General features: G+C 34.9%; 1 protein-coding gene across 1 annotated transcript in view; it reads left to right on the top strand.

Annotated features, from left to right (window-relative positions):
- Nucleotides 1-397: 397 nt before the first annotated feature.
- The window catches only part of Smp_158120 (hypothetical protein), a gene marked incomplete at both ends in the record, with an annotated part of 36,470 nt that continues 12,537 nt past the window's right edge, over nt 398-24,330 (top strand). The window contains 4 exons of the mRNA XM_018791715.1: nt 398-422; nt 3,966-4,080; nt 7,948-8,033; nt 11,909-12,094. Of these exons, the coding sequence (XP_018645132.1) occupies nt 398-422; nt 3,966-4,080; nt 7,948-8,033; nt 11,909-12,094 (412 nt within the window). The remainder of the gene's footprint in view (nt 423-3,965; nt 4,081-7,947; nt 8,034-11,908; nt 12,095-24,330) is intronic.

Raw genomic sequence — 24,330 nt, 5'->3', positions numbered from 1 at the left:
TATGATAGAATTCTCAGGAAGGTTTACAATGGCATGAATAGGTATAGCACACATGAACAGTTTCATTTTCAAAGTATTTTTGAAACTAGTACTACATATTTGTTGTTTACCTTCGTCCTCAGTAAGATATTTATCACCATTGGAATTGGCCGCTTCTTTGGCTATTCCATGAAACGACTAAAGTTATAATGTGAACCAAATTAGTTGTATAGAGGTTACATTTTTGATTGAGTTCGTAACGACAACTGTCTCTTTCTTCTAATAATTTATTACATGACTGTCTCGATTTCAGTTAGTACTATGTGTTGATTGGATATTTTTCTATTTTTTCATCCCTAGTACTTACAGATTTATACTGTCGTATAGATTCAGATTGTTCCTATATTCATGGCAGTATATGTCATCCAGGCGTTGGTGGATGTGTTTGTCCTAGTGGTTATGAATTTGTATTTCAACATTTTTCTTGCTGTAAGTTTTGGTTATGAATTTAATATCAAAGGATGCTTTTAATGAACTGATATCTATTCGATGTAAAGTCAACCCAATGAATGATTGATAAGATCTTATTTTATTGGATTAGATTGTTATCAAATTACTGACCATTAATGTGATTAATAGATGAACAAACACAGTTCACACACAGTTATATAATATATCCTTGTCGGCCAGGGTAGTTTTGCATTAGTTTTTAGGAGAACCAGACACCATCCAGACTTTCGCGTGACAACCCAAACAGTACAGCTTAATCCCGGGTAACAGGAGAGCCAGACACTGCCCAGGCCTAACTTGAGCAGTACAGCTCGACTCCGCTTCACAGGAGAACCAGATACCGCATAGGCTTTAACGCTATAATCTGAATAGTACAGCTCAATCCCGTGGCGAAACCACACAGGTAACAAGCATCCTGGTGGACCATTCGCACCACTCATATACATATTCACATCACATGTATAATTATTTCAACCATTGATCGCGTAAATCAATTATGCACACAATGAACAGGCCAAACTTGACCCATTCCAATTACACGACAGTCAAACTCATTAATGTTAGCAATGGTGATATGCCTTATAATACTCCAATGACAATAGCTCTTGAGAACTCCAAAAAGCGACCACCAGTATGAATGAAATTGGTTAACCAGTAAACCAACTTTTCACATGAACAGTCAGAAAAACTTGCCAAAGCAATGCCGAACCATCTACATTGTCAATGGCGAACCTCCAGTCTCACATAAGACCTTCAGCTCTACTTGGCAATATAGCTTATACTGCATACAACACATAGATGAAAAAACGCTCATTTATAAAATTATGTACAGTAATGATCTGCCCTAACTTTAATCTCATTCAATAACCTCTGTTAATAATATTGATGTTCATAATTATCCAGTAGAACAAATAAAATTTGGTGTCCATTTGAGAACTTAGACAGTAATATCATTATCAGCTTAGTATAGTCTCAACTTCTAATTCCATAAGTTTCATCTTTCTTTTATGAAGTCAGATTGTGAAGTCTGTACAAATATATGTATATAGCAAGGAAATAAGGATAGAAGAATCTTTAATATTATATTCACTTGGTGTTGTTTACTTGTATCTTCCCATTGTTATTTAGGACTGAAATTGATCAGTCTCTTGTTGGATAGTGGCTAGTCACTATCCATCATTGCATATAAAGCTTGTGACTTTAGGCAATATCGAGGCAGTACGAACAGGATGCACATATGCCAACAAGAGACTGATGAATTGCAGTCCTAAATAACAATGGGAAGATACAAGTAAACAACACCAACTGAATATATCTTCACCTAATTGCACAAGCAGGTGGATATCAGGACTCAGTAACTAAGTGGATAACACAATGACGGTACTGAGTTTGAGTCCCAGAAAGAACATCAACTCTCAGATTCAGGTACATCCAACTGATGAGTCCCAAATAGGACGAAACACACATCCTGGATTCCGCTGTTAGCCACTATCCATCATTGCATATAAATCTTTAATATTGTCTATACATATATATATGTACAAAAGTGCACAATTACATCAAGACGTCTACTTGATTTGGAGCTGGGAAATCCAATAACCAATATTTTGCACACATAACTCATATTTTTAAATTATGAATTATAGAATATATGCAATCTAGAGTTAGGGTATGATCCTTTAAGAATGTTTGACTAGATCTTGTATATCGTGTCAAACGAAGTGTTTGAAGATGAATGACCTGATTCTACTGTACAGGATTTAAGTTGATCTACAATTTCTTCTATTAACTGATGCTAAGAAATACTATCAAATATGTTGACTAAATACAGACCAACAAGTAATTAGATCAGTGAATTTGTTAATCGTAGAAATCTATTTTTCAAACTGAAATGTTCAGTAATATAGATACGGTAGATTAAACAAAACCTTACTAGATTTAGCTCTCCAAACTGCGTTCAGATTCAATCAAAGTAAATGTTCTTTTCAGTGGGACAGTGATCGCATCTTTGTAAAATTGATTTTAAAGACGTTGACACAAACTCTATGAAGTCAGAATCATCATTTCCGATCAGTGAAAAATGTGGTAGAAAGTTTATAATTTCACATTTCAATTTACTAGTTCATTTCGTCAGAACAATCATATTTAGAAATCTATTCAGTTGTCAAACTAGTCAATATATACTACTTAATTACTTCTTTTTATTGTGATTTCAGACTGCTTAAAATGTATATAGTTATATTTTACTTAAATAAGAATTGTTCGCAATTATAAACCAGACATTGCTCTCTGGTTTTTCATTGGCAAATGAGATATTGGATTCTATGGGCGACAATCATCTATTGTATAATAACCAGTCCCGATTATCATAGTGTAATGAACAAGAACACCAGTGGGGACAATCAAATGTAGTTGACCACAAAATTACAGAATATCTCACTGAAATCTGATAACCATACTGTAAACAGTTAAATTGCAAACTATCAGTCAATCGTTTCAATCTTGACTGTTCCTTCTGCGAACATTAGTCCATCATCTCCGATTACCATTGTTCATGCATTTTCATACCAATTGCATTCTGTTCCGTTCTTTCCTTATCGACCATTCTACTGAAATACATCCAATGCTCGACCATCGTCATATACTACTTATGTGGATATAAGTAACCCGCACCGTAATAGTAAATAATAGTCATATCAGAGGACGAATAATTCTTCTTGCATAAGCTTATTATAAGATATTCATCTGATTGTATTTTGTACATTGGTTAGATAAACTGATTTACGCTTAACCCCTACAGTTCATCTATTCATATATCGTTCATCTCCTATTCATATACATGTTTGAAATATTCATCACCGAAACACTTTCATGTTTGATTTTTATTTACCACTGCTATTAACGATATCAGTTCTTTCACCACTAATCCTTATCAATGAAGACAACTTACGGGGCCACAGAATAACTGAAAACTAGAACGTATAGAACAGCCTCTTAATCCTTACGGGAGAATAATATGGGATAGAGTACAATCTTTTATATCTCTATTTTCAATCGATTCGTAATATTAAGCAACTATTTTCCATTACTGTTCGTGGAAAGATGAATGAACAATCTCTACAATTAAATTCACTTAATATTGTTTGTTTAAATCCTCTCATTGATGTTTAGGACTGCAACTGGTCAGTCTCTTATTGGCATATGTGCATACTATGAGTATTGCCTCGATATAGCCTTAATTCACAAGCATTATAAACAAAGATAGATAGTGACTAGCAGTGGAGTCCCAAATAGGATGAAACGCACTTCCTGGATTCCGCTGCTAGCCACTATCCATCATTACATATAAATCTCCGAAATTGATTGAATTTAGACATAGTTTTCGATGGTTATCTAATTGAGGTCAGTTCTTTGCGTAAATTATATGATTCTAATTATCTTATATGAATAATCCATTATTCTTGATATTTCTTTAGTACCACGTGCAAATGACAGTTTGAATCCGTTATGCATAGATTGTCAAAGAATTAATGGAGTATGTGTAGTAAATAATAGAAAAAATGGTTTATTGTTGAATGATTATTATCAAGAGTAAGTCATTTTGTAAATGTTCACTTCAATAGAATTCGTTTCCCAATAGTTATACATGCAAATGAATTACTTACTTACTTACGCCTGTTACTCTCAATGGAGCATGGGCCGCCGACCAGCTTTCTCCAACCCACTCTGTCCTGGGCCTTCTTTTCTAGTTCTATCCAGTTTTTGTTCATTCTTCTCATACCTGTCTCTATTTCTCGGCGTAATGTGTTCTTTGGTCTTCCTCTTCTCCTTTGACGTTCAGGATTCCATGTGAGGGCTTGTCTTGTGACGCAATTAGGTGATTTCCTCAAGGTGTGCCAAATCCACTTCCAGCGCTTCTTCCTGATTTCTTCCTCTGCTGAAATCTGGTTTCTTGTCTCCCACAGTAACTTGTTGCTGATAGTGTCTGGCCATCTGATCCGAAGTATCTTGTGTAGACAGCTGTTAATAAACACTTGTATCTTCTGGATAATGGCTTTCGTAGTTTTCCACGTCTCCGCCCCATACACTAGAACTTTCTTCACATTTGTATTGAAAATTCTAACCTTGGTGTTGGTTGACATTTGTTTTGAGCTCCAGATGTTTTTCAGTTGTAGGTATGCTGCTCTTGCTTTGCCGATCCGCGCCCTCACATCTACATCCGATCCACCGTGTTCATCAATGATGCTGCCCAGATATGTAAAGGTTTCCACATCTTCCAAAGCTTCTCATGCAAATGAATAATACTTATAAATTATAATGAACTATATAATATTTTAATGATAACAAAACTTTATATAGGTGGATAAAAATTTAGTGTAGTTATAATCGTGTGGGGTTACCATCTTGAGCATTAACAATTGTTTACGCAAGATACTTCGGATCCATTGGCTAGACACTATCAGCAACAACCTACCGTGGGACAGAACAAACCACATTTCAGCGGAGGAAGAAATCAGGAAGAAGTGCTGGAAGTGGATAGGACACACAATGAGAAAATCATCCAACTGCATCACAAGACAAGCCCTCACATGTAATACTGAAGGTCATATGGGGGAGAGGAAGACCCAACAACACATTACGCCGACAAATGGAGACACACATGAGAAAAGTTAACAAAAGTTGGATATAACTAGGAAGGAAGGCTAAGAACATGGTGGGTTGAGGAATGTTGGTCAGTGGCCTATGTTCTATTGTGAGTAACAGGCGCAAGTAAGTAAGCAAGTAACCATTTTGAGCAGGATAAATACAAAATTACTAGAAGCATTATATGGCTTAAGAATAAAGACAACTCTTACAATTATGTGTCAACAATTCCATGATAACCCTAGGTTAAATAAACATTCCCTATCAACAACTTTAAATAAAGTGCACCGCAACTTATAGGTACATTGCAGCTTGATAAATAGACTAAAGACTACAGTACTAAAGACTACGTTGCATTCATTTTTGTTAATCTTTCGGTGTAACTATTTCAGTGTTATATGCGCTTATTAACAGCTTAAACAGCTGAGTGATAATGTATCTGACAATTAAAATCAGTGATAGAGATCAAATCTGATGGGAAAAATATCTCTTTTCTTCTCATGAATGCAGATATGTCATTCTTATGTGAGAAACTTAACATTGAACCTAGATCAAGTGGTTGATTACGGCATGAACTCACTAAGCATTTAGAATGAATCATTAGTTACTAACATCCTAGTTACATTATAATCTCCAATGTCTTCACACTACTGAATTCAGAATCGAAAACGATGAGCAGGAAATAAGTAAGAAGCTTTATTTTGGAGTTTAAGGATTGTAAAGCCCAAGAAGATATAACTTTGCTATACTTTCTAAAGATGTCATTATATAACTAATTACAGAAAGTATCTAACATTCGTAGTACTTCTTGAAAACATGTTACACAACCTCGTAAAAGTCCAAGATATCCTACTTAAGCAATCCTTACTATGACTTCAGTGGTAACTGTCATTTACATTGATACTTTATAACTAAGAACGACTTATATTCACTTGATGTTGTTCAATCGTATCTTCTCATTGTTATTTGGGACTGCAATTGATCAGTGTCTTGTTAGCATATGTGCATTCTGTGCATCCGGCGTTCGAGTCCCAGAGTGAACACCAACTCTGAAATGCAGCTATATCCTGATGACGAGTGCCCTATAGGACGAAACACGCGTCAAACTGGATTCCACTGCTTGCCACTATCCATCTTTGTTTAAGAAAGTGTTCTGATGTTACAATAAAAACCAAACCAATAATGTCATTGGCTAAGATTTGGAACAATTTCAGGTTTAACTATTACCAGGTAAACAAATCGTCTCACCTTTCCAGGTTAATATTAGAATTGATAAATAAGAAAGCTAGACTTACAATTCCTTGGTAAACGTTTCTAGGTTTTTTTAGTGATACTGAAGGTTGTCATTTCTTCTTGTTGATTATCAGGAATAAGCTTATCATAGTTTAGGTTATTATCATTTCTCTATTTATTTTATTTGTAAATGGCTAGTAGTAGGTCTACAGAAAATCCCCGATATTTGAAGAAATAACTAACTTCGATTGACTCGTGATCTCAACCATTAAAATTACTGTAATATCCACAAAAACCCCCTTCTAATATTAATCAACATATGCTCACTTGTGACTGGATTCAAGTGGTATTTCCTGGAGTTCTAGTGAGAAGCAGTGACCGGTGGAGTTCAACCGGGTCTGTTGGGAGATAGTAACTCACTGAGCACAATGGTGGATGTGTCGCTCAATTTCGCGGATTAGTTGAAGTTAGACATTAACACTGTTGGATGCCAGCCGGCTAAGTGGTCCAGAGGTTGAGCGTTCGCGCGCGAGATTGATAGGTCTCGGGTTCGAATATCATGAGGCGGGACCCTGGATGCGCACTTACGAGAAGTCCCACAATAGGACGAAACCGCCTTCTAGTTCTTCTAGATTTTCCATGGTAGTCTAGCTTCAATTGACTCATGAATTCAACTAATAAAATAAACTTTTATTAATTATCTCAATCTGATACCAACAAGGATCCTAGTTTACTGATTGATATAGTTTTATATCACGTAATCCCATAAGTAATTAATCGATTTGAAGTTTTTGATGATCATGAGAACCTATAAGTCAAAATAGATTTGATTGTGAAACTTACATTTTCTTCTTTAACAACAACATTATAAACACCTGGGAATTAATAGATGTTACTAGCAAATTTTCAAATATATCTAGTTTATTAATTACAATGTGAATCAAGTTACCTTTGGATTGATTTTATCACCTTTCTAAAACTTATCAAGTACTTGACTTGAACCTTACTTACGCCTGCTACTCACAATGCAGCATAAGCCACCGATCAGCATTCTGCAGTCCAATATGTCCTCGACCTTCCTTTCTAGTTCTATGAAATTGTTGTTCATTTTCCTCGTGTCTGTCTCCGTTTCTCGGCGTATTGTGTTCTTCGGTCTTCCTCTTCCCCCTTTGGTCCTGAGGATTTCATGCGAGGGCTTTTCTTGTGATACAGTTGGGTGATTCCCTCATTAAGTGTTCTATCCACTTCCAGCACTTCTTTCTGATTTCTTCCTCTGCTGAAATGTGATTTGTTCTCTCCCACAGTAGGTTGTTGCTGATAGTGTCTGACCAACGGATCCATGACTTAAACTTATAATGTTTGAATAAATTTCAATAAAACTATTTGCTTACTCAAAACCAGAGTTTAGAAGTTAAGTGGAAACTTACGTTCTGTTGATTGAAATTCGAACACTTTAGTTCCTGACTGTCTACTTCTTTTCATGTAAAGAGATATGGATTTAAAGTATTTTATTTTTAAAAAAAATAATTATGATCAAAAACTATCTTTAAACTAATCATATATTTTTCTACTTTCATATAGTAACCTTCAATGTGCATGTCCTAGAAAACCAAACATTTCTGATATACAGAAGTATTCGTTTTTTGATCTATGCAATCCAATCCCTGGTAAGTGTAATACATGCGTATCTGTATACTTATATATACATAGAGAGAGACTGACTGTTAAGTTCCATTAATAGCGATATAATACAAATCTTATTCATATTATAAATGATTAATTAATATAGTTCCAACTTGATTTGTCCCCCCCTCTCGTGATCATCGATTACCAATGAGACATTAACAAATGGAATAAATGGATACTTTAACTGAGACTTATGTCAAGTAGCCAGTATATATTGATGTGAACTTATTTATAGTTTACCTACTGATTCCTGAAACATGAAGTGATAAATATAAATGTCACCACAATAACATTAGTATATGATACAGCCAAGGTAATCTCAAGGATTGAGTCTAAGAACACTAAGTATCTTGATGAACGTCCAGACTCAGTCCATTTCAGGATAGTGTAGTGAATAAGAACACGAGTGAGGACAATCGAATGTATTTGAGTACAAAATTACAGAATATCTCAGTAAAATCTGACAACCATACAGTAAATAGTTAATTTGCAAACTATCAATCCATTGTCTCAATCTTGACTGTTCCTTCTGTAAATATCAGACCATCGTCTCCGATTATTATTGTTCATGCATTTTCATACCAATTGCGTTCCGTTGCCGTCCTTTCCTTATCGATCATTCTACTGAAATACATTCTATGCCTGACCATCGTCATATACTACTTATGTGGATATAAGTAACTCAGCACAATAGTAGATAACTGGTATCTAATGATCAGCGCTTAAATTTAAATTTATGATCGGTAAAGTACAATATGTTTTTTTCTACTTCTGACATATTCTCTATAGCTATAGTTGCAAAATATTTTAGTTTAGTTAAAGTTTAGAATTCGAATTACTGATGCCCAACTCATAGGTCTGATAGTATCGTATTCATCATGATGCTTGAAAAACTCATGTTTACATAACCATTAGTCAATAACCTATAAAGTCAGTGGTTTAAATCCCAATATGGGTCAAATTCACTTGTAGGTTACACTTACCCACTATGAAAAAAGTAATCACTCAACTGACTAAACCCCCCTTAGGTATAAAAATGGTGTTAGTTACATTATTAAAGTGTTGGCATGAACGTGAGTAACTCCTAAACTGATCTGAAGAAAGTGAAGTCCGTTTTTATCAATGTAGCTACGAATTTCGTCAGAAATTCGCAAAACGTCTGTGTTATATAGTATGGGTGCGTAGTGCCCTATTTGATATATGAACGTGCTGATTCCCGCCAATGAGAGAGGAGCGAATTATCGATCAGAGCAATGATCCATAAAAGCTGTATGAGCAGTCTTGAGTACTACTTGCTATCTGCCTAGCCCACCAAGTTAAGTCCAGAACACCAATAACAGCCTCTAGAATATGAATCATTATTCACAAACATACTGGATTTATATACAAACCAAACAGACTACATCGTACCATAAAATAGAAAATAACATTTGTACAATAATTGGCCAATGTGGCTGTGAATAGGGAGAAAGTAGTCAATAGACTGATGATAACTCAAGAATCGTATAATAATAGTTCAAAGGTCAAAATAAAGCTAATGATAAGAGAAACACGAATATGAATAGTTTAGTTACGTAACAATTATACAATAGGAAATAGGCATATTACATTGGTCTATAAATAGACCTTAGAGTTACGATTCATAATTCTCTTCGGAATACATCAGTCTGCTTTAACATTTCCACGAAATTCGTCGATGGATTATCAAACTTAATTGCTTAGGCTCCAATGTTGATGCCATTATATCAGTGAAGTAAATATTTCAAATGTAGCCATATTATCTTATTGATTCTTGTGTGGACCAACTGGAATATCTAACCCTAATAATTTGTGTTTCGCCATTATAATGTCAGAAAAACGATCTCGTGAAACAGCGTCGTTTCTCATCGTTACATTAAAATGACAGTTTCTTTAAAATTAAAAAGTGATTCGAATAAAATGCAGTAACCTAGAAACTATATTTTGAAGACTGACCACTTACTTACTTACGCCTGTTACTCCTCGTCGAGGAGCATAGGCCGCTCACCAGCATTCTCCATCCAACTCTGTCCTGGACCTTCCTTTCCAGTTCTTTCCAGTTGTTATTCATCCTTTTCATATCTGCTTCTATTTCCCGGCGTAATGTGTTCTTTGACCTTCCTCTTTTCCGCTTCCCTGCCGGATTCCAAGTAAGAGATTGCCTTGTAATGCACAATGGTGATTTCCTTAATGTATGTGCTATCCAACTCCGCCTGTAGCTCTTCTAGAGTTACTGCCTGGGTAACGAAGGAGGTTTGGGCATGTTGTTAGCGACCCCATCCCGTAGAAAAACTAACTCGCTAAAAAAGCGCTAACCAGAAGCCTGACCAACTCATCTTATTTGTCAGTAACTATGTAAATTAACGTACTCATGACTTACACTTTTTACGTATGATCTAAATTGCAACCAGAGCATTAAACATTGTGATTCGTGTAAGCAAATTACCACTTCACATACTTCCAGATAAGTTCGAAGTCAACAAAAAAACCTAAAACTTAACTTTAATCAAATGTAAACGGAATTGTTTCTAAACAGTTCTGTCTATTCTCTATTTGGCGGCATGTTTGAACATTTGAGCTACCTGTCCCTGCTATCTAGATATTTCAACAAGTTATTTAATTCTGTTTGCTTTAATACATCATTATGGCTATTATTCGCATCACCTATTGAGATGCGTTTGTGAAAAATGTGCAACCATTCATTGTACATGTAATAAAAGACCCAATCAGAGTTATTGTTATTACTGGCAATGTGAATTGAAAAGAATGAAGATTATTCAAATGTCGACTGACTGGAGTGGTGACATCTAACTGGTGATCACTCAATATTGATCGTCATGATCGATCAAGAAGTAAGAAACGGAAACTTGTTGAAATACTTTGTACTGAGAGTTCTATATTGTACTAAAAATATAATATTAGATAAAGGTAATACTGTGATGTGGGCTACTTATATCGACATAAATAGTATATATCATTAGTCAGGAATAGAATAGCTGGCAGTAAAAGATTGAAAAGATCGAGAAGAGAGGAACATAAACACAAAGCAATCGGTGTGAAACTCCAGGAACAATGAAGTTTGAGACAATTAATGAACACTTTGCAAACGAAGTATCAGAGTATGGTTTTTCTATTTTATCAAGGAACTTTGTAGTTTGTGCTAATACATAATCGGTTGTCCTTATCTGTGTTCTCATTCACTACAACATTACTGCTAATAATAATGGCGTGTTAACCCATACGAACAGTCTAAAGTCCTTATCAGTTGCCCTTCCTGACTAGCTCTATCTGTTGAATCCAAAACACTAATCTCAATCCTCAATTTATTCAAAATTATCAAGTTATAATCAGAAGGAGTTTTGAGGAGATTTCAGTACTTTCATAGTTGAAATCATGAGTCAATTGAAACCAGACTACCATGGAAAACCTGCAAACACTGGACGGACGTTTCGTCCTATAGTGGGACTCCTCAGCAGTGCGCATCCACAATCCCACCTCGTGAGATATCAACTCATTGAAGACAATCGGTGAACGGTTGCTCAACTTCGTGAATTGTTTAAAGTTAGACACACAACAATCGGACACCGTCTCAGTGGTCTAGAGGTTAGGCGCTCTCGCGCGAGACCGACAGTTCCTGCATTCGAATCTTGTGGGGCGGGATCGTGGATGCGCACTGCTGAGGAGTCCCACAATAGAACGAAACGATCTTCCAGTGCTTCGCAGGTTTGCCATGGTGGTCTAGCTTCATTCGACTCATGATTTCAACTATGAAAATATCAAGTTATACCTTAGTAATAAATTACTTGATTTAAAGATTCCTTCTTTTTATATATTTTAGTTGATATTGGAGAAGAATGTAATCATATTAATAAGGTATGTATAAGTCAAAAAGCAATTTGTCATAAGAATTCAATGAATGATTTGGATCAAACACAATTGACAACTAAACATAATTTAAATATTTGTGTATGTCATGATGGTTGGATACCAGTTTATCAAAAGAATTTAGATTATTTTGAATGTTGTAAGTTAATTATTATTATATGATATGAATTCAACTTTTATTGTTGTTGTTGTGGTGGTGGTTGTTGGAATATCTGATTTTGATTGACATTTATGAACTCCCCAAGGGATCCAAGAAGATTCAAAGTAATCTCTAATAATAATGAATAATTTTATAGTTGAATTCAGAAGTCAGTAGAAGCTAGACCACCATGGAAAGCCTAGAACCACTGGATGGCCGTTTCTTCCTATTCTGGGACTCCTCAGCAGTGCACATCAACAATCTTGCTCGCGGACGCTTAAACTCTAGATCACTAAGCCGGCATCCGACTATGTTAATGTCCAACTTCAAGCAATCCATGAAACTGCGCTATCATCCACCATTGTCCTCAGTGAGTAACTGACTCACAATAGTCACAGTTCAACTCTACTGGTCACGGCTTCTCACTACAACTCCGGGAAATGCCACTTGAAGCCAGTCACCAGTGACCACATAATGATTACTATCAAAAAGGGTGCTTTTGTGAAGATCCTAGTAATTTATTATTATAATTCATGAGTCTATTAAAGCTAGATCATCACAGAAAACCCGTCAGCATCAGAGGTTAATCTTGACCGAACGTCCTTGGTTGGAGCCCCGTGAGTGGTATAGTGGATGATCACTGTTGAAGAGTCCCATTCTAGGACGAAACGGTCGTCTTGTGTTTCCGAGTTTTCCATAATGATCTAGCTTTAATCGAATAATGAATTCAACTATTACATTATTACAATCACCACAAAACCCCCTTTTCTAATAAAAAGAGTTTATCTAAAATCCTAGTTTATTCATTATTCCATATTATGTAACATCTTATGATTTTCTCCTATTATTATTATTATTATAAAATGATTATTACTTAGACCATTCATATTAATTAATATGTTATTGTCTAATTTTATTGTTTCTATCCATTGTTTGCTTCATTTAGACAGTTACAATGACACGTAGTAATAATACTAATACTACTAGTACCATTACTATTACTACTACTACTACTACTACCAATACTACTACTAATGATAATAATAGTAATATAAAGCCAGTTTAAAATTAATCCGTTTAAATTAGTAAAATAGATTAAAATTAAGTTAGTAAGTGGAATCATCAACTTTACACATACATATAAGGGAGTGAATAATGAAAAACTGGCCTCTAAGTCGATAAATTAAGTTTCTCAATCATCTAGAATTTCTTTTTTTTTTCTTGTGAATAGGAGATTTGATGGATTAATTTAATATTGTGTTAAGAGTTATGGTCTAAAGTTAGGTCAATAAGAATTTAATACACTTGTAAAACCATAGTTATGATTGTATCATTCTGCACTTACTTACTTACGCCTGTGACTCACAATGGAGCATAGTCCACCGACCAGAATTCTCCAACTCACTCTGTCCTCGGCCTTCCTTTCTAATTCTATCCAAATTTTATTCATTCTTCTCATACCTGTCTCCATTTCTCGGAGTAATATGTTCTTTGGACTTAGTCTTCTCCTTTGATCTTCAGTATTCCATATGAGATCTTTCCATATGACACAGTTGTGAATGCTTTCCTCAATGTGTGTTCTATCCACTTTCAGCACTTCTTCTCAATTTCTTCCTCAACTGGAATCTCGTTTGTTCTCTCTCACAATAGGTTGTTGATGATATTGTCTGGTCAACGAATCCGAAGTATCTTGCGTAGACAACTGTTAGCAAACACTTGTATCTTCTGGATGATGGTTGTAGTAGTTCTTCGCTTTTTCGCTCCATACAGTAGAACCATCTTGACATTTATATTGAAAATTGTGACTTTGTTGTTGGTTGACAATTGTTTTGACTTCCAGATATTCTTCAATTGTAGATATCCTGCTGTTAATTTGCTGATCTGTGTATGACTCTATTCTTCTGCTTCTATTTTTATTAGTGTATAATTCTGTACTGATAAAAATAGAAACATAATAGATATTATTCAGTTTGAAGTTAATTTAAAATTATATAAGACTGTATAGCATTTTGGAGTTTCATATCTGTTATACTCCATGGAGAATTATGAATGGTAACTTTAAGGACTATTTATGGAGCAATATGATATGTATATTTTCTATTCTATAATTGTTAAGTAACTCAAGTATTCATATTCGTGTTCCTCTTATTAAAAGCTTTATTTCAACCTATAGACAACTACTGTACGATTTAACCATTCTTGAACTATACCCAATCTATTAATTACTAATCCCCCTATTCACAGTCGCATTTAGCTAACTCTTGTACAAATGTTATTGTCTATTTTATGGTGCGATATGGTCAGTTTGTTTGATATATAAACCCAATATGCTTGAGAACAATGATTTATATTGTAGAGGCTGTTATTGATGTTCTGGACTTAACCGGCTGAGCTAGGCAGAAAACAGGACTGATAAGTACTCAAGACTGCTCATACGGTTTTTCATGTATCATAGCTCTGATCAATAACTCACTGCTCTCTGATTGACGGAGATCTTCACGTTCATATATTCACTGGACACTCAGGCAATCAACATAACAGTCAACGAGCCATCCTTACACTTATATATAAGAAGCTAATTATATATTTTCTTATTCATTTTCATTTTCTCTTTTTTCTTTTCTTTTTTTTTCCTTTTTCAAAACAAAAAAAGTTCACGAAATAACTGATCCATCAATTATTGATTGTCAAAATTGTTATCAATCAAATAATAAATGTTATCAATTCAATATTGGATCAATCAATAAATTACATAATCAATATCGTTGTACATGTTCATTATTTAAACAAAATAATCAATGTTCAAGTAGTGATACTACTTGCTTATATCATATAGATATAAATGATGATCCAGATTTTAATCAATTTTTAATGAAAAAAAAAAATATTCAATTTGATCAATATAAACAAGTAAAAGAACCTTCAATATTGAATAGGAACAAAAAGGATTGTATAGAATACTTATGTAAGTTTTCTTTGTTGGTGTTGTTTCAATAGTCAATACAGAATAATTGAGCATTGAATGAAGTATAGATCATTTATTAGCTTATTACTAGTAACTATAATGTGAAGTTCAATTGATATTGTTTTCTTTGAATCTTCTCATTGATGTTTAGGACTTCAATTGATCAGTCTCTTATTGACATATGTGCAGCTTGTGCGGACTGCCTCGATATTCCTTTAAGTCATAAGCATTGTAAGCAAAGATGGATGGTAGCTAGTAGAGGAATGCAAAACGTATGTTTCGTCCTATTTAGATAACGTAATAGCGTTTGAATCGAACGGTACTTGATTTGAGTCTCAAAGTGAATATTAACTGTGAGGTGCATTTACGTCCATCTGATGAGTGGCAAATAGGACTAAAACGCGCCTCCTGAATTCCACTGCTAGTCACTATCCATCTTTGCTTAGTCATATACTCATATAATGTAAATGCTTTCTAGTTGTAGGTAGACAACTGTTTATAAATATTTGTACATTTTTGACGATGGTTGTCGTAGTTCATCAGGTTTCATCTCGGTACGGTAGAAGAACTGTCTTGACGTTTGTACTGAAGATTGTGACTTTGGTACTCGTTGACAGTTGTTTGAGTTCCATATGTTATTCAATTATAGTAATGTCGTCCTTGCTTTGCCAATCCTCTTATTTACGTCTGTATTGGATCCTCCACGTTCATCGATGATGCTAGCCAAATACGTGAAAGATTCCACCTGTTTTAGAGCTTCTCTATCAAAAACAGACTAATAGCCCATTTGTATATTGAACAGTAATTAATGTTTCATTTCCTATCTGAAACCCAACCATTAAACCAGATCATTCTTTCTATTCACTAAAATTATCTACCCTCTGTAACATTTCTGTTTATTTCGAAATTTCGAAGCGTTTATAGAGAAGAGTTACATGGATAGGATAAAATTTGGAAAAAAAGAACAATGGAACATTTGATCAGCCACATGTTCGAATAATTCTAAAAGTATTTCAAACAACAGAAGTCGAGATTAGATAAATTTATTACCCCCAATGAGAAATATTCTAAACCTTATGATATTTATCAGAAGGGGATTTGTGCAGATTTTAGTAATTTTTTGACAGTCAAGATCATGAATCATTTGAAGCTAGACCATCATGGAAAACCTGGAAGCACTGAAAGGCAGTTTCGTCCTATTATGGGACTTCTCAGCAGTGCACATCCACGAATCCGACTCACGAAATTTGAACCCAGGACCTAACGGTATCGCGCGCGAACGCTTAACTTCTAGACCACTGAGCCGGCATCCAACGGTGTTAATGTCTAACTTCAACCAATCCACAAAATTGAGTGACACATCCACCATTGTCTTCATTTCGTTATTGTCTCACTATCTCAACTATTGAAATGAAAATTAAATACTCTAATTCATAAGTCAATTAAAGATAGATCACCACTACTACTGAATAGTCCAGTGCTTTTAGGGTCTCCATGATTGTCTAGTTTTATAATCGTAGTTCAAGTATTGATTGAACTAGATTACATAACAATTAAATTCCTCAGAAAGGGTTTTGTGGAGAGTTCAGTATGTTTCATAGTTGAAATCATGAGTCAATTGAAGCTGGACCACCATGGAAAACCTGGAAGAACTGAACGGCCATTTCGTCCTATTATGGAACTCCTCAGCTTTAATTGACTTATGATTTCAACTATGAAAAATTAAAATCCTCATGTAGATTTTTTTATTATCTGTAATCATAATGACGAACTGGGAAAACATACAGAAAAAGCAATCAGCATTTTTATATTCACTTGGTGTTGTTTACATGTATCTTCTCATGGTTATTTAAGACTGCAAATGATCAGTCTCTTATTGGCCATATATGCATACTGTGCGTATTGTCTCGATATAGCCTTAATTCACAAGCATTATAAGCAAAGATAGATAGTGGCTAGCAGCGGAATCCAGTTTGACACGCGTTCCCTCCTATTTCAGACTCGTCAGATGGATGTACCTACATTTCAGACTTGCTGTTCACTCTAAGACTCAAACTCAGTACCTTTCTCTTCAAACGCCATCGCGTTATCCAGTAAGCTACTGAGTCCTGATAGTCACCTGCTTTTGTCATGTGGTGAAGTTAGATTCACTTGGTGTTGTTTGCTTGTATCTTCCCATGAATGTTTAGGACTGCAATTGATCAGTCTGTTATTGGCATATGTGCCTCCATCTGACGAGTCCCATATAGGAGGAAACACGCATCAATCTGGATTCTACTACTAATCACTATCCATCTTTGATTGTAACCAGCTCTTTTTTCTCTTTTTTTTATTTTCCTTTTCTTTTTTTCTCTTTTTTTCTTCTTAGTACATATTACATGTAATCAAGAAAGTATCCATATTTGTTTCAATAATCCATATCCAATATCAATAATCAATCATAATTATAATTATAAATTAAACAGTGATCTCATTTATTTAAAAAAATCAATAAATTTTCCAAAATTTATTAAAAATTTATTTAATTATTCAATCAATAATAAAAAATGTTATTTAATCAATAATCCTAACCATAATCAATATTGTTTAATGTTAAATATTCAATTTAATGAATTAAAACAATGTGGAATTTATGAAATTAATTATAAAGTAAGAAAAAATGAATGTTTAATATATATACTACTTATAATTATACTGGATATTGTTTTGGTTTAGGACTTTGATTGATCAGTCATTTATTGGGATGTATTTATACTTACTTACTTACTTACGACTGTTACTTACAATGGAGCATAGGTTAACGACGAGAATTCTCTAACCCTCTATGTCCTCTGCCTTCTTTTCTAGTTCTATACAATTGTTGTTCATTCTTCTCATGTCTGTCTCCATTTCTCTGTGATATCTTCTTTGGTCTTCCTCTTCTCCTTTGACCTTCAGGATTCCATGTGAGGGCTGGCGTTGTGACGCAGTTGTGGGTGATTTATTCAATGTGTGTCCTATCCACTTCCAGCGCTTCTTACTGGTTTCTTCCTCCACTGGAATCTGGTTTGTTGTCTTCCATAATAGGTTGTTGAAGATAGTGTCTGACCAACGGATCCGAAGTATTTTGCATGGACAACTGTTAATAAACACTTGTATCTTCTGGATGATGGCTTTCGTAGTTCTCCAGGTTTCCGCTCCATAAAGTAGAAATGTGTTGACATTTATATTGAAAATTCAGACTTTGTAGTTGGTTGACAGACAATTGTTTTGAGTTCCAGATGTTTTTCAGCTGTAAATATGCTGCTCTTTCTTTGCTGATCTGCACCTGCATATCTGCATTAGATCCACCGTGTTCATCGGTCATGCTACCCAGATATGTGGTTTTTACATCCTCCAAAGCTTCTCAGTCAAGTGTGATTCGATTGTTGAGTACTGTATTGTATCAGAGAGTCTTGCTTTTCCCTTTAAGTATGTTGAGACCTACTGCTGCTACACTGGTCGTCTTCTCCTGCATTTGTTGTTGCGTGTGTGATAGATAAGTCAGATCATCTGCGAAGTCTAAATCAATCAACCGCACCCTAGCTCTCTAGTGCATCCCGTGCTTCCCTCCAGGTGTGCATACTGTCTGTATTGTCTCGATATTGTCTCAAGTCATAAGCATTGTAAGCATTGTCAGCTACTGATTCCTCATAGCCACCAGCTTGTGCAATGTGATCAAGCTTAAATTCATTTTGTATTGTTTATTTAAACGTTCTGATTGATGTTTAGAACTGCAAGTGATTAAATTGTTATTGACATATGTGCATGGTGTACGGATTACCTCGATAGTACATTAAGTCACAAGCATTCTAAGAAAAGATGCATGGTAGCTAATAGTGAAATGCAGAACGTAGGTTTCTTCTTATTTGAACTCAGTAGTTAAGTGGATAATGTGATGGCAATTGAATCGAACGGTACTGGTTTCCAGTCCCGAAGTGAATTTCGACTGTGAGATGCAGGTATATCCATCTGAGGACTGGCAAATAGGACTAAAACGACGTGATGTAGAATAATAATTACACTAAGTTAAAAAAGAAATGTGATCTCACTTTTCGTATTTCATCCTAATAATCTTAACTTTCTTTTCATATTTTTGTAGTATGGATCTGTATTTTATGGAACATTACATGCTGAAATTACACAAAGTGAAGTCTCATTATTGAGAAACATTCACATTGATTTTGCTTGTCACATTAATGTTTCTCATTTGAATGGATCAAATCTATCTACTTCATACTTCTATGATAGGTAAACTACTCATACATACATATGTATATGCTGCCAAGATTTATTAAGATGTTATGTCTGTATTTGTTGAGTGATTTGAATTTGTATTCCTAATTTCAGTACATCGTTTCCAATAGACCACTTAAAACATGACTCCACCTTTATTTCAATCATTTGTACTACTTACTAATAATAAAGTAGTCTAAATAATAATAATAATTTTCTGTAGCTTATTTATGAAAGTAGTTTAATTCCTCTGATTAAAACGAATCGCTTACATTCCGACTTCATTGTTGCGTTTCATTTTTCAATTTGAAGCAGCGTTTCCAAATCTTTCAAATATTTATTTATTTATAAGCAATTTACTTGATATGCTTTATGCTATTACGAGTTCACCCTACCCTGTAAACGGAACGAAGGTCAATGACACAGTGACACGATAGGCTAGATCGAGAAGTCTTGATGAGGTGTAGAGAATGCATTCTACAAGCATCCAGAAATATTAGGTCACTAGGAATACAAATCAAGCTTATTTATACAATGATAGAACTGCCCTTGGGAGAGCTACAAAACAGTGTACTAAAAAAACCGGCATCAATGACAGTCAAGGAATTCCGAGTGGGAAATGTGAGCTGTAGGTCAACTAAGCGTCTCTCGGCGCGAAAATATAAAATTAAAATTTTCAGGATAAAATTACAAAATTAAGACTTTTTCCAAGTGTGTCCTGGGGATCTAACGTCCCCAAATGTAATCCACGAAAGTTTATCTTCAAATGTTATGCCTACTATGGAAAGGCTGTTTTATTTGCTACCTTTTTTCATGCATCTGTGTATCGGTATACGCTTCATTGACAGACATTGCTTTAGATTTTACTGTTAATGTTGTAAATTAAACCAATACAAATAGACTGATCTGTTTTCTTGCATAAAGGACTTCTGAGTAGTAATTTAGTCATTTGGTTGGAAACCATGAACCACTCGACAATGTGTACGAAAGAGAGTTTGTTAACAAAGACTATTTCGAACAATCTAGATTACAAATAACCAACTGTCATTTATTCTTCTGTATGTAGATTTTATGTGACTGGCAAGTTCATCTCATTAATGAATCAGTTCCTCTACACGTCAATATAGGGATATTAAAAACAGTTCAGATTTTACAAGTGTTTTAGAGGTTAAGCGCTCGCGCGCGAGACCGGTAGATCCTGGGTTCCAATCTCACGAGGCGGGATCGTGGATGTGCACTAGTGAGGAGTCGCACAATATGACTAAACGACCGTCCAATGCTTCCAGGTTCTCCATGGTGTTCTAGCTTCAATTAACTCATGATTTCATTTATAAAAATACTAGAATCTCCATAAACCCCCCTTCTGATAATGATTATATGCTCACTAGTAATTGTCTCCATGTGGTATTTCCTGGAGTTCCAGTGAGAAGCAGTAACTAGTGAGGTTCAATCAGGTCTGTTAAGAGATATCAACTCACTGATGACATTGGTGAATGGTTGCTCAATTTCGTGGATTGGTTGAAGTTAGACATTAACACTGTTGGATGCCGGACAACTCAGTGGTCTATCGGTTAAGTGCTCTGGCGCGAGACTGATAGGTCTTGGGTTCAAATCTCGTGAGGTGGAATCGTGAATGCGCTCTGCTGGAGAGTCCCACGATAGGACGAAACGGTCATCCAGTACTTGCAAGTTCTCCATGATGGTCTAGCTTCAATTGACTCATGATTTCAACTATAAAATCTTCCCTCTAACAAATTTTAAAATATTAATAATCTTCGAATTCTCTTTTTTTTGTTCTCAAAGATCAATCAACATGAAAAAAAGAACTGATCCATTGATTTTATCACAAAAATCATCGGAAATCAATAATTTTCTTTCAATAAATGATATTGAAAAGGTTACTTTACAAAAAGAAAGGATACGAAATATGAATTCTAGTTTAATATCATTATCTCTCATTAATTTAACTAAGAATATTTCAAAAAATTATGAAATGATATTAAAAATCTCCTCAACATTATCTGGTAAGAATTATGTTTTCTAGTGAAAGTTGTTGTAGCGAGTTAGTTTTCTAGGGGATGGGGTAGCTAACGCCATGCCCAACCCTCCTCCTTTAACCAGGATTTGGGGCCCTTAGTAACTCCAGAAGAGCTACAGGTGGAGTTAAATCTATTCAATTAATTATTTTTTATGAGTTTTCTTTAGCGAGTTAGTTTTCTATGGAGTGGGGTCTGTAACCCCGGGGCCTGGAACCGATAGTAACCCCCGAAGGAGCTACAATTGGAGTTAAATCTAGATGTACTTTTTAATTATTTGCAACGATTTAATTAATAATTAGATTCTAGGGAGATATTTTGTTCATCGTTTTTCTTGGACTGGTACACTCAAATGGTAATCATTGTAATTCCTCGGCAATGGACTCGGTGCCTAGTTTTAATGTCCTGTAGAGTAGTATTTAGATATTAGGTGAATTCAAAAGATTTTTTCTAGTCAAATACAGTTATGAGCAAGTTGTGCTAAATGAATAGATTATTCATTTTGCTAAGGTCATGTTTATCTCAACGGTAATTGGACATTCTCATGAATGTACATATCTGTTAGTATATCCATTTGATATTAGGAATTACCATCTATATTTTACTTTCATGAATTACTGAATTAGAAGGGAAATGATAATGTTAAATTATTTCATGGTTTACTGTTGTCAAGATGATCTTGTTTGAAAGATTAAGGTAAATTCACTTGGTATCGTTGCGGTTGAATCTTCCCATTGATGTTTAAGATTGCAATTGATCAGTACTAAATCTTCACAAAACCCCTTCTGATAATTGATCAGTCTCTTATTGGCATATATGCGTACTATGCGTATTGCCAAGATATAGCCTTAATTCACAAGCATTATAAGCAAAGATGGATGGCGGCTAACAGTGGAATCAAGGACGCGTGTTTCATTCTATTTGGGACTCGTTAGCTGGATGTACCTGCATCTGAGAGTTGATATTCACTCTGAGACTCAAACCCAGTACCGTTCGCTTCCAACGCGTGTCCTACATTCCACTGCTAGGCACTATCCATCTTTAATAACAAAACTAGTTCAATATTTTTCTGAATACTTAAGGTCTATGTAATATAAAGCAAAGGTTTAACCATAGATTAATAAGATTTCATAAGATCTTATGAATGAAAGGTTTAAGGTGAAAATTCTTCAATCCATTATAAGTTGCAGAACAATGACAAAGTGATAATGTTGAATACCATGAAGAATATATAATGATCTATAAATCGATATTTTATTGTAAAGGACAATATCATCAATATTATGTGCCATCTAGAAGAGTTTCCAAGTTATAATTGGGATTACATAATATGACAATAACAAAGCAACAACTCTCAAGAACATTAATCCATCTTTATTTCTTTTTATAAATTTAGATTATGTTCTTTATAGATTGGTGTTGTGAATTTAAGCCCGGCGTTTCATCACGTGATTTATTCACCAATCGAAATATGACTTATTCATCAATCTTGGTACTGTGCTAAACCAATGACGATTGACCGGTATGAGCAGTCTAGCGTCTTTATTGGTCCTTTATCCGCCTAGCCCTTTCAGTTTAGTCCAGAACACCAATAACAGCTTCTGCTATGTGAATCGTTTATTTCATACGTACTTGGTTTATATACCAGGCAGACAGACCATATTACACCGTAAAATAGAAAAATAATATTTCTACAAGATCAAGCCAAATGTGGCTGTGAACGGGAGAGACAGTAATCAATAAACTGAATATAATTTGGGAACAGTAAATCGTACAGTAATAATCCATAGATCGAAATGAAGCTTATAATGAGATGAATATAGATACATACAATCCAACGACTTTTCAGTTGGTTATTCTTTAGATAATAGGTGTCAGAGAAAATTAAGATGTATGTTTCGATCGACTTAGAAGTTATCAACGAAATGCTTTTGACAATCAATATTCATCGGCTATGTAGGAAACGCAGTATGCACATGAGGTGATGGATTTTAGAGTAAAGTCTCCATTGTAATGCAAATATTAGAATCTGAGTTCTCTCATCTAATTAGTCTCAATTATAGTGAAGCATATATCCTAAATTTCAATACCAGTTATAACCACATATCATAATCAAGTTACAAGATGTAAGTAATATCGATGTATCCGTTCAAAAGAACCTCTACATCAACAAAGATATCGAATTCAGTTACGAATCTTAAGAATAGAAAAAAAAGAAACTTTGTATAAATAACTATTTCAATTTGTAGTGAACGAGAACACGAGTGGGGACTATCGAATGTATTCGATCACAAAATTACAGAATATCTCACTAAAATCAGACAGTTAATTTGCAAACTATCAATCAATTGTCTCAACCTTGACTGTTCCTTCTGTAAATATTAGTCCATCGTCTGTGATTTCATTATTCATGCATTTTCATACGAATTGCGTTTCGCTCCCGTTTTTTTCTTATCGATCATTCTATGCCTAACCATCGCTATATATTACTTATATGGATATAGGTAACCCGCACCATAAAATGAGTTCAAATCTATCATGAATAGTCTTATTATCAGAAGGGGTTTTGTGGAGATTTCAGTATTTATCAAAGTTGAAATCATGAGTCGATTGAAGATAGACCACCATGGAAAACCTTGAAGCACTAGATGGCCGTTTCGCCCTATTATGGGACTCCTCAGCAGTGCGCACCCACGATCCCGCACTCGCGAAATTCGAACCCAGGACCTACCAGTCTCGAGCCAGAGCCCTTAACCGATAGACCACTGAGTTGTCCGGCATCCAACAGTGTTAATGTCTAACTTCAACCAATCCACAAAGTTGAACAACCATTCACCAATGTCATCAGTGAGTTGATATCTCTTAACAGACCTGGTTGAACTCCACTAGTCACTGCTTCCCACTAGAACTCCAGGACATGTATCTGAAGTCAGTCACCAGTGAGCATATGATTATAGTCAGAACGGGTTTTGTGGAGATTT

Source organism: Schistosoma mansoni (assembly GCF_000237925.1).
Source record: "Schistosoma mansoni, WGS project CABG00000000 data, chromosome 1 unplaced supercontig 0094, strain Puerto Rico, whole genome shotgun sequence".
Lineage (NCBI taxonomy): Eukaryota > Metazoa > Platyhelminthes > Trematoda > Strigeidida > Schistosomatidae > Schistosoma > Schistosoma mansoni.
The sequence above is the reverse complement of the archived record's forward strand: the minus strand, read 5'-3'. Positions and strand labels throughout refer to the sequence as shown.